The sequence below is a fragment of the Talpa occidentalis genome, unplaced genomic scaffold (assembly GCF_014898055.3).
Source record: "Talpa occidentalis isolate TD23 unplaced genomic scaffold, MPIMG_talOcc4v2.1 talOcc4.15, whole genome shotgun sequence".
In the NCBI taxonomy this organism is placed as follows: domain Eukaryota; kingdom Metazoa; phylum Chordata; class Mammalia; order Eulipotyphla; family Talpidae; genus Talpa; species Talpa occidentalis.
Genome location: NW_023601543.1, coordinates 10521489 through 10532678, shown reverse-complemented (window position 1 = coordinate 10532678; position 11190 = coordinate 10521489). Strand labels below are relative to the sequence as shown.

Genomic DNA, 11190 nt, shown 5'->3' with positions numbered 1-11190 from the left:
AAAAAAGATTTATCCATTTATGCATACAAGAGCTGGGGTACAGACTGGAGGTGTGGGGAGGGTGAGAGGAACCCTCCAGAGACAGAGTGGGGAGCAGAACAGGAGGACCCACTGAAATACACTGTTGAGGGAGACTTCTGCTGTGCCCTGCGGGCAGCTCCCTGGCAGGCTGGGCATCAAGCTTGTGTGAGGCAGCCAGCAGCCCCACAGCGCTGTACTTAACCCATTGCGCCTCCAGGGAGGCCCAAGAGAGGGATATTCTGGGGTAAACACTGCGGGGGGGGGGTCACTCTGTTCTTGCACCAGACCCTAAGGTACCCTAAATTCTTTCCTGATAACCTCAACTCTCCTCCAACTAAGTGTGCTCTCCTTTCCCTCCCAACCATGGTAAAATTGACTTTCTACCTCCCTTGGTCCTGGGTTCTAGCTTAAGCCTTGATCCTGGGCTTTGGAAATACTAAGCAATTTGATAAATTGGGGGAATAGAAGTGGGTCTCTGGGCCTCCAATGAGATAAATCCTCCTGAGGGGAGGAAATACCAAAGCATGACAAAGTTGACTCAAGCAGGAGCCCAAATCCGCAGTAGGAAGCAGAGGGGTGAACTACAGTATAATGGCTGCTCTCTGAACCTGCCCAGCCCAGTCTCCCTGGGTGCAGGCCTGTGTCCTGTCCAGGGACCTATTTGTGTCTGGAAGGATTCTGATATCAGCAAACAGAATGAGGTCCTGCCTCCCTGTTCCCAGCACAGTCCACTGAGGTTCAAAGGCATAAACAATATATAACAGTCTGGGATGGAGCCAGGTGAGGCTGAGTTGCAGTGAAGAAGCAACGGGAGCATGTGAGAGGAAGGAGACATGGAAAGAGAATGTCGGTGGGTGAACCACACTAAGAATCAAGAGTCCAGGTCGCTGAGGATCTGGGGTGGGGGTCTGGTTCAGGGCACGCAGTCATCCTGGACATCCTGCGGATGCTCTTCAAAGGAAGGCACCATAATGATACCACTAAACAATGAGAACCCTTGGGGACTCGGGTAGTTTTTTCCTGAGCACATTTCTGACCCAAGGCTGACAGCATAGAGATAACACCTTGAGGAAGCAATTTCATGAGGGTAGATCGAGTCAGTGTTCTATGCTAGAACCAGTTGAAGCTGGGGACGTGGCTGGTCAGGCCCACCTCTGATTAAGGGAGGTAGCGGTTAGGAGCGCAGACTCTGGGACCAGCTCCCTGGGTCAGCAGCTCTCTCATGTGTCAGTCAACTGACAGAAGCAATTGAAGTCCATGTCAAGAGGCAAGATCAAGATGCCAACAACCCCGTGGCCTGGAAGGAACAAATAAAGCAGAGGACTGATTCATGTGTCTGTGGAGGCAACACTAGAGGCTCTTGGGTCTAATTAAATAGGGGAACCATTCTAGAATTCTTTCTAGGAAAGACGTGGATATGTATGCAGTGGGGGTCTTGATGTTTGTAATTCAGCTATTGAAAGATAAAATCTTATTTTTAATTTACAGGCATATCACACCCTGTCATGTTGACATGCTCAGCAGAACAGTGCTGACCACAGGAGAAGGACTGCCGTGCTCGGTGGAACAGTGGAGAAGACTGTGTGGTCCGGACAAGTAACAAGGAGACCATGGGGCAGGGTGTGGGGCACCAGTGGAGCAGCAACAGTGCCTTTGGGAATGTACATGTTCGTGAGCAAAGGGAAGACCTGGTGAGAGACCTGGAAAGATGAAACAATTGCCACTCACACTAGCACAACTGTAGGTGAGACCTCCAGTGGCTGCCGGGAGAGCTTGAGTGGGTGGGCTTTGCAGGAAGTGAAAAATCCTGTGTGGGCAAGTCTGTGAAGGAGTCAGAGAAATTCAGGTTTCCCAGTGATTTGTGCCCTTATCTCTCTCATTAAGTTCCTGGAGGCGAGGTGCTGGTTCTCTATCTCCCCAAAGCACAAGTCTTCATCTGGATGTAGTCTGGTGCCCAGAGAGTGGCGCTGGTGAGGTTCCGTCTTCCCACATCCCAGGGGCTAGAAATGTCTGACTCATCTTTTTCCCCCAACAGCAGCCCACCCAGCGCTTATTATTTTCCCGCTTTCATGCATTATGATTTATATACCATAAATTCGCCTATTTGAAGTGTATAGTTTGAGTTTTAATCAATTTATACAATCATAGGCCATAATTTTAGAACACTCCCGTCATGCCCTGTGCTTCTTAGAAGCGCTTTCCCCATGCTTCTTAGCAGTTGTCCTTGTTCCAATCTCCGTACCCAGGCAACCACTGATGTACTTTCCACTGTTATACTTTTATTTTTTCTAGAAGTTTCATATTAAGGAATCATATGCCATTTTCAATTTCCACTATTTTTATTTGGGACGATTCCCACTACAAATTATAAATCATGAAAGGGATTCATGTTGGTAATGAAATAGCTACAAAATGGTAATTTATGGTATTTATGTTGCATACAAAATTGATAACCAATGAACTGTGTCTTAAAAATTAGCCTGCATTTGTCAGTGCTGAATACTATTCTATTCGAAGGGTAAGTCGCATTGGGTTTAACCAGCTTGCTGATGGTGAATATTTAGTTTGTTTCTAGATTGTTTTTATAAATAATGCTTCTGTGTACATTTGCATACAAATCTTTGTGTATACAATAGTTTTCGTTTATTTTGGATAGTTGCCTGAGAGAGGAATTGTGGGGCCATGTGGTAAAGGTATGGTCTTTATGGATTTGAAGTACGTAAGCAGGGATTAACCTCTCAGAGACTGAAAGGAAGCCCTGAGGGAACAGGATGCGTGATTATGGGCACATGGCAGGTTCTAGGAAAAAAGTGAAGTGTACTGAGAAGAAAGGTAAAAGGGCATTACAGGACAAACAACATCTACTTCATAGTTTGAACTTCAGTATTCAAGAAGCCAAAACATTTTATCTGATGGAAAACTGTCTCAATCCATTATAATTGTAGAAATTCACATTGACCATGGCATTCAGTGTTAGGCATATGTGGGTGGACAAATACAGGATCAGTGCCTCTATAAAGCCACCTGAATCTGAGCATGGTCTACATGGTTGTCCACTTTTAGGGAGCACATTAAGTTAAATCATAACAAGAAATTTGCTTTTAGCAGAAAAATTCCACTTAAAAGAGTCAGTTGGAATTTCTACTCTGTTCAACCTACCATTACATAGTTTATATTTGTTCTCTATCTGGTTTTTGCAGAGGCCATTGTGAATTGTAGTGTCACCCTGTAATATGAAATTTTACCAGTAAGGTTTTGGGGCTAGAGATTATGAGGGAGTACAAAGAACTTGGTGACAATAGGAATCACTATTATATAGATCCACATACACCCACAAGTTAAATTTTGTCCTCTTAAAATTGATCTTAGTACTAATGTACAACAAAGAACTCCGTTCTTTTTCCCAGCAAAAATTAAAAAAAAAAAGTTTGAGAATTCTGGTTATTCATTTTTTAGTTCTCAAGTATGCAAGCAGAATTTGTGTTTGAGCCATTGACAGAAAGTTTATCCACTTCATTTTCTCCCATTGAAAAGATCACACCTCTATTAGCCCCAGGGATTTGAGCATCGGCTCCCATGAGTTCAGCAGATCTGGCTTACCAGGAAAAGTCATGCTCTCTGGAACAACTAGATTCTTTGTATAGAAAAAATTGGGAGTGTGGACCCCAAATAGTAGCATCAGTATCACCTGGGCACTTGCTAGCCGTCCAGTGGTCAGAACCCACCCCATCCCTATCAGATTAGAAACTCCGGAGGTGAGACCCAGCAATCTGTCTTTTCATAAGTCTTTTTTTTTAGATTTTATTTATTTATACGAGAGCTGGGGTACAGGTCAGAGGTGTGGGAGGGTGAGAGGATTCACCAGAGACAGAGCGGGGAGCAGAACGGGCAAACGAACCGAAAGCACTGCTGAGGGGAACATCAGGGGAGACAGGAGAGGTCTGCTGCGCCATGAGGGTATCTCCCTGGCAGGCCAGGAATCGAACAATGCTGCAGAGGCTGCTCAACCCGCTGCACCACCGGGGAGGGCCTGTCTTTTGATAAGTCTTCCTGGTGATTCTGACACAAGCCAAAATTTGACAACCACAGTCCTATTCAACTGATGCCTGAGAACCTTCCAGCCAAATTAGCAACTATTTTCTAATTCCTTTCAGCACCCTGAGATTTAAGAGTGTTTGATAACACTAACTGAATTGGACTGATCCAGGAAACCCAACTTCAGAAAATTGGTGATTTATTTGCTCAATATCCAAAACTTGCTTAGAATTAAAAGGCTACATGAGGAATGTATTTCAATGGCTTAATCTATAATCAAGTAGTTGGTTTTGAAAAAATTGGATGTTTATACTAACCAATTTTGCACTAAAAAAATATAGGATTTCATCATTTTGTCTATGCTAAGTGTCTTACAAGAAACAATTGACTGGACATGGTTATGTTTGTGGGTGAATTATAAAGCAAAGGAAGTAACTATCAAAGCTGATACAGTTCAATTAGCTGTCATGAATTGCTAGATAGTCTGGAAATCTCTTGTTCCTTGGTTAATATTATAGGCAGAAAACCAAAGTCCACGGTACCAAATGAGCAAATAAGACTCATTGTCAGGGACTTAGTGTTTTCAGCTCTTCTTGTCACTGATTTTTTTTTTTTATATTAACCAATTGATTGCAGTCTCTGCAGCATGAGTTCGATCCCCGGCCGGACAGGGAGGTGACCCACATGGTGCAGCAGACCTCTCCTGACTTGCCCACTGCTCCCCTCAGCAGTATATTTCAGTCAGTCTGCCTGTTCTGTTCCCCACTTTGTCTCTGGTGAGTCCTCTCACCCCCCGCATCTCTGGCTTGTACCCCAGCTCTTGTGTGCATAAACAAATAAATCTTTTAAAAAATATATGGACCAATTGAATTTTGGAGATCACCTTCAGGGACAATTAATTGATTTTACTTGTCACTGATTTTTAACCTTTCAGAAGCCAGAGAGAACCTGTGTCCTTGCAGCACTGCTGCTGGATACTCTTGTGAGTTTGCACGAGATAATTTCCCCCTCTGAGCCTCATTTCTGCCTCTGGAAAATTAGAAGATTTTATTTCCTCTTCTCTAAGGTCGTTTCCATCTCAGCTATTCAGGGATTCTAGAGATGCAAGAACACCTCTGCTCCAGTAGCACCCCAAAATCGCTGCTCTCTCCTGACCTCTTGCGACCAGAAAGAAGAGGGAGATAGGCGCGCTGGTGACTGCAGATTGATGAAAGCGGCCTGAGATCTTTGGAATTCTGATAACTTTGGAAATCACACGCAAGGGTTTGTTTTTTACTGAATACCTGCTGTGTGGCCATCAGCCAGGGGAGTAAATTGGGAGATATTGTTTGCTCTTTGCTAAATGAGATGCAGGAATCCTGGAGAGATTTTTTCATCAGCTTTGGGAGAACAAGATATGAACCTTTTAGAGCTGTTTCTGTAGAGCCCATCTTAAAGAGGCAGCCCAGTGCATGAAATTACTTAAGTGTATATATTTAGAAGCTAAGGAATTGGAATCTATCCAAACTCCTCCCCCACCCCCCATCAAAAGCAGGTGTTTAGCTGAGTGATTCCTGTTATAAAGATCATTTCATAAAGGGTGGATTGTAGGTGTAGCTGAAGATGGGCTCAGATTCACCAGAAAATTAACTTAATTCATCCAATTCACATTCCCTATAGGGTGCAACCCACCTTTTTTGCCAGCATAAGGAACGATTTTGCTTTGCTCTTCCTGTGCTAGCCAAATACTTTGCTGTTTATTTTTTTTTCATTGCACTTCCCAGACTAATTCTAATAGGCATATATTTACAAACAGCTTACTACACAAAGTTTCTTCTAGCTTAGGGATTATCCTTTGGATGTAATCATTTCAGAGAATATTTCTTGACAGGTTATATTATTAAATATCTTCAAATGACTGGCTAGTTCCAAACCACACTCCACCACACAGCCACACATTTAAACCACAAACATAACATTTTCTGTACTGAAGGGGTTTTCTTGCAGGTGATGAAGTAATTGTATTAGTTCTCTGCTTCCCTATTTAATGTAAACATGATTTACATACCCTGCATTGCTGGAGTAACCTAAGGCTTTCCCTCATTTGCAAACAGTGATTTTCATTCTTACACCATCCTTTTGTGTCAAGACCTGGCATCAATGTTTTGTACTATTTTGTTTTGGAATCAGTAGGTTCCCTTTAACCCATTGTAAAGAGAGAGCTACTACCCTCAGCAACATTTTAAAAAATATATGGCATTAAAAGAGACAAGCCCCAGTAAAAACTGTTTTTTGGTTTTTTTAGGACATTCAGAGACAAAGCAACTGGTGGTTTGCCTGGTTTTCATCTGTTAAAGGTTTTCCCGTCTTCTGCAGCACAGCCCGTGTAATAGGCACTGAATCTGGAATTACCACGTGTCAGAGCTAGGTGATAAGCCCAGGTTACCTGAATTATTCCTCCTGCAAGTGCCATCAGCCCTGTCAAAGTGTGAAGGATTTGTTGCTTCAGCGCCTCTCTGCTATTAAATTTGGAGGAGTGGGGATTCGAGTTTGTGCTTCAAGGGACACACATATTTTTTATCATGTAAAAGGAAATGTATTAGACCATCTTCTAGTTGCAGAGGAAGAAATGAGTTCTAGATGAAAATTTGACAAAATTACATAAAACTTCGCGGTGGGGTAGGAAAACAGGGAGATGCTAATAAACAGTAAGTATTATTCAGAATATCTGGGTAGTCATAAGATTCCCCAACAGGGAAGAACAAGCAACTGCAGAGCATTTCCTGGACCCCCCTCTTTCTGCCATGGAAACGCCAATAAAACTCCTCCACCTCCCACTTTTCAGTGCCAGATCGGTAAGCATTTAGCCAAGCATGCTGGGAGACACAGAACAACTGAAGGAAAGGAGTATCTGGATGTCTTGGATTTGCTTGCCATTCTGCTCTGTTCTACCATCACGTTACCAGACTAGTAGACGTAGGCACTAGACGTGACAATCAACTCCATTTGAACTGAGCTGAAGAAACATTACAGGCATAGTCTTCAGAAGACATGTCTCAGAAACAGCCTCAGTCACCTAATCAGACTTTAATTTCAATCACAAATGACACAGAATCATCGTCAAGCCCTGCCGTTCCTAATGATACCACAAATAAAGGACGGACCGGAGACAACTCTCCAGGAATAGAAGTGCTGTGTGCCATCTACATTACTTATGCTGTGATCATTTCAGTGGGCATCCTTGGAAATGCTATTCTCATCAAAGTATTTTTCAAGACCAAGTCCATGCAAACGGTGCCAAATATTTTCATCACCAGCCTGGCTTTTGGAGATCTTTTACTTCTGCTAACTTGTGTGCCAGTGGATGCCACCCACTACCTTGCAGAAGGATGGCTGTTCGGAAGAATTGGCTGTAAGGTGCTCTCTTTTATCCGGCTCACTTCTGTTGGTGTATCAGTGTTCACGTTAACAATTCTCAGCGCTGACAGGTGGGTTTCTTTTCTCAGTAATATTTGCCATGGTGTGAAATTAGGCTAAAAGAAAGGAAAGCTTGTACTCAGCAATCGCTCGCTACTAATTCTGCTTTTCTCACATTCTGTAGCCTGGATGTGAAATTGGAAAACCGGGAGGGCATTTTAAATTAAAGTTAGTCTAAGAATGTTAAAATTCTAGTATTAGCCTGGGAGCAAGGTTGAAATTGTGTGCTTTAGAGCTAATTTATTCTATCAGATGTGTAATTGTTTGCTTGAAAGAATACTGAATGGTGGGGTTTTTTTCCCCCTAGTTTATTAAGTAAGGCAGATTGTTGCAGGTGTAAAAGAAAAACAATTCATGCTTTATACATTAGTGCAGCCTAGTGGTGCAATATTGTCAATATTAAAACATCGGCATTGGTGTGAAATTGACCACATATGCATTTACTGTCTCCCGGACGAAATATGAAAAGATACATGCATGTAATTTATTTGAAATTCATGAAATTAATTAATGGCAGAAAAACGGAGAGGCTTTCAGTTCCCTGGTAACTCAATGTAATGTCATCACTTAATTGTATTAGTTTTCTCTATAGGCATTCAACGACCTTCTCGTTACCAGAGAAACAAATTAATCCTGGTTGACTTTTAGCACTTACAGATAGTGTGTGTGAGCACCTCTGGCAGGGAAGGTGTTCGGACTCTGTCAGATTTTTTTTCCAATCTGAGTACTTTGCTTTTCCGTGTTCATATTGTAGAATAACTGTGAAGGTATGAAAAAAAGAAAAGAAATTAAGGCTCCGAATGTTAAAAATGGTGCTTTAAAAAGCCGGCAAGCAGCTTGTAAGTAATCAATTCCTGGCAATGCCAGAAGGAATAGCTACTTTAGATTCTGGAATCCAGGAGAAGAAAAAGCTTTGCCTGTATGCTTTATGGATTTTTGCTTTGACTGGTTTGATATTCTATTTGAGAGCAGATTCACTGAAAGGCTATAGATTTTAAGGTGGATTTGTCATAATAAGGAGGCATTTTTGCTGTGGCTCGGGGCTTCTGATTTCACCCTTGACTTACCCTAAATCTACCTACAGATTGGCTTGGGCAACAAATTAGCACTTAGGAACAGGGAAGAAATTAACCCTTTCCTCTTTACTGCATACATTCACTGAAGTCTTTTTTAGGAAGGTTAATAACTGCTCACACAAGAAGAAAGGAAAATCAGGTTAAACCTCAGTCATTTATACAAAAAGGAAGTCTTTTAGAACACTTAAGGTAATACACATGGAGTGAATTGCTCTCAATCACACACAAAATCATGCTGGAGACTATTCTAAACGGAGGATCTACACATAAAACTGTAAAATTGCAAACCCAGAGTATCTCATTTTAGTGACACAGGGGAAAGGCGATTAGCATAAATAAAAAATCCTAGTATGTATTATGTGTATTTGAAACTATAACCTATTCCACTTGGTTAATGTGGACTTGGTTATACACATGGACTCGTAACCTAAGCATAGGAGGTGGAACTGAATGACCACGAAGGTCACTTCTGAATCTGCCATTTGGTATTTGTTTTGACCTTTGCCTATGATTATGTGTTTCTAGGTACAAGGCAGTTGTGAAGCCACTGGAGCGACAGCCCTCCAATGCCATCCTGAAGACCTGTGCCAAAGCTGGTGGTGTCTGGATCGGGTCTATGATTATTGCTCTGCCAGAGGCTATATTTTCAAATGTGTACACTTTTCTAGATCCTAACAAAAATATGACATTTGAAGCCTGTGCCTCTTACCCTGTTTCCGAGAGGCTCCTGCAAGAGATACACTCTCTGCTGTGCTTCTTAGTGTTCTACATTATTCCTCTCACTATTATCTCTGTCTATTATTCTCTGATTGCTAAGACACTTTACAAAAGCACCTTGAACATGCCTACTGAAGAACAAAGCCATGCCCGCAAGCAGGTATGTGTTCACCAGAATTAGTGCAAGAATTTGGATGAGAAATTTCTACTTTGGCCCTTGTGGGCAATAAATAAATAGTAGTTAGAGTATGTTAGTTATGTTCCTGGGCTCTGGAGTCTTTCAGACCCAGGATTTAATATCTCCTCAATCACGTACTAGCTAAGCCTGATTCCTAATCTGTAAAATGAAGACATGTGAAATCTCTAGCATAGTTCCTGGCACACAGCAAACATTCAAGAAAGGGTAGAACTATTATTAGGGAGGGGACAGCTAAAGTTTGGGGGCAATCAAAAGTACTCACCCCATGGAATAGTGTAACAGAATGATAGGGTTTCACAGAGAGCTACACAGACCTGGCAGGAAGCCATAGGTTATTCAGTGCAAACTACATACACATGGTTGAGCAAACTGAGGTCTCAGGGGATAAGGTGCCAGTGCAAGAGAACACAGTGACTCATAGAAGCTTGATTAAGACCTTTGCAAAAGCCAGGTGTCCTCTCCTTACTGAATATGAACAGAATAAAAAGGTTGCTGAAACATTGTTCCATTTGATTAAAACAACACCAGGATTTTGGTCATTTTGGGGTGGGGAGAAATGATTCTATTTCCCTGTAAGTCAGTACCTGGACAATTCAGGGACTTTTGGGGAGCTAAAGTTGCATATCAAATACCCATGCTATCTTTGCTTGGTCTGTGATCACAAGGTCTTCCGTTAACCTGGCTTACTTCTCTTATAGCTAGGTAGGCAGGATTATTTCCCTATATGAAGAATGGCACTTTGGTTTTTATTTCTTTGACTATGTGGTGAGAATGACTGTACATTAAAAACCATTTTGGTACCAACTTGAGAATTTTCTTAAACCCAGAAGAATATTCCAACTTGGTTTCTGCTGAGGACGAAAACTGAAAGCAGTATTGGATGGCATCTACTTTTTCATAAAATTAAAATTTTGAGAATTCTGCAACCCTTCTTGAGATCATCGGACAGCTCCTGGTAAATTCCAGGAGGCGGGAGTCTCTGGATGACACCAAGGCCATGGATTGGGATCAGGAACTTGCTGTGTTCTGTCCACAGCCACAGGCTACCCCCCTCCCAGCCCGTTCAGTTATCCCCCAACACTCAAAGGGACACCAGCCTCTTAGCTGTAAATTTCTCTGTGACTCTAGAGAGCGGTTTTTAAAATCCCTGCCAGCAGAATGATTTTTTTTTGCCGTTTTTTTTTTCTCTCTCCTCCCCCTTCCTCCACCTGCAGATTGAATCCCGGAAGAGAATTGCCAAAACGGTCTTGGTGCTGGTGGCTCTGTTTGCGCTCTGCTGGCTTCCGAATCACCTCCTGTATCTCTACCGCTCCTTCACGTATCAAGCCTACGTAGACTCCTCTGCTGTTCATTTCATGGTCACCATTTTCTCTCGGGTTCTTGCTTTCAGCAATTCCTGTGTAAATCCCTTTGCTCTTTACTGGCTGAGCAAAACCTTCCAGCAGCATTTTAAAGCTCAGTTATTCTGTTGCAAGGCCGAGGTGTCTAATCCTCCTGCTGCTGACACCCCTCTTAACAACCTGGCCGTCATGGGCAGGGTCCCTGGCGCTGGGAGCTCGCAGGTGGCTGAGCTCAGCGTGAGCTTGTTCGCTGGGTGCAATGTGAGGCAGGAAGAGGACAGAGTTTAGCTTTTCGGTTAAAAGTGGGATTCTCCCTCCCGCTGTGTGTGTCTGATTTTGAGCTGTG

At 42.6% G+C, this 11190-nt stretch overlaps 1 protein-coding gene across 1 annotated transcript; it reads left to right on the top strand.

Moving 5' to 3' along the window:
* The first annotated feature begins 6940 nt into the window (after nucleotides 1-6940).
* BRS3 (bombesin receptor subtype 3) lies at nucleotides 6941-11190 on the top strand. The gene is made up of 3 exons (XM_037512884.1): nucleotides 6941-7523; nucleotides 9114-9465; nucleotides 10719-11190. Exons 1-3 carry the CDS (start codon nucleotides 7087-7089, stop codon nucleotides 11130-11132), a joined length of 1203 nt encoding a protein of 400 aa, XP_037368781.1. The 5' UTR covers nucleotides 6941-7086; the 3' UTR covers nucleotides 11133-11190.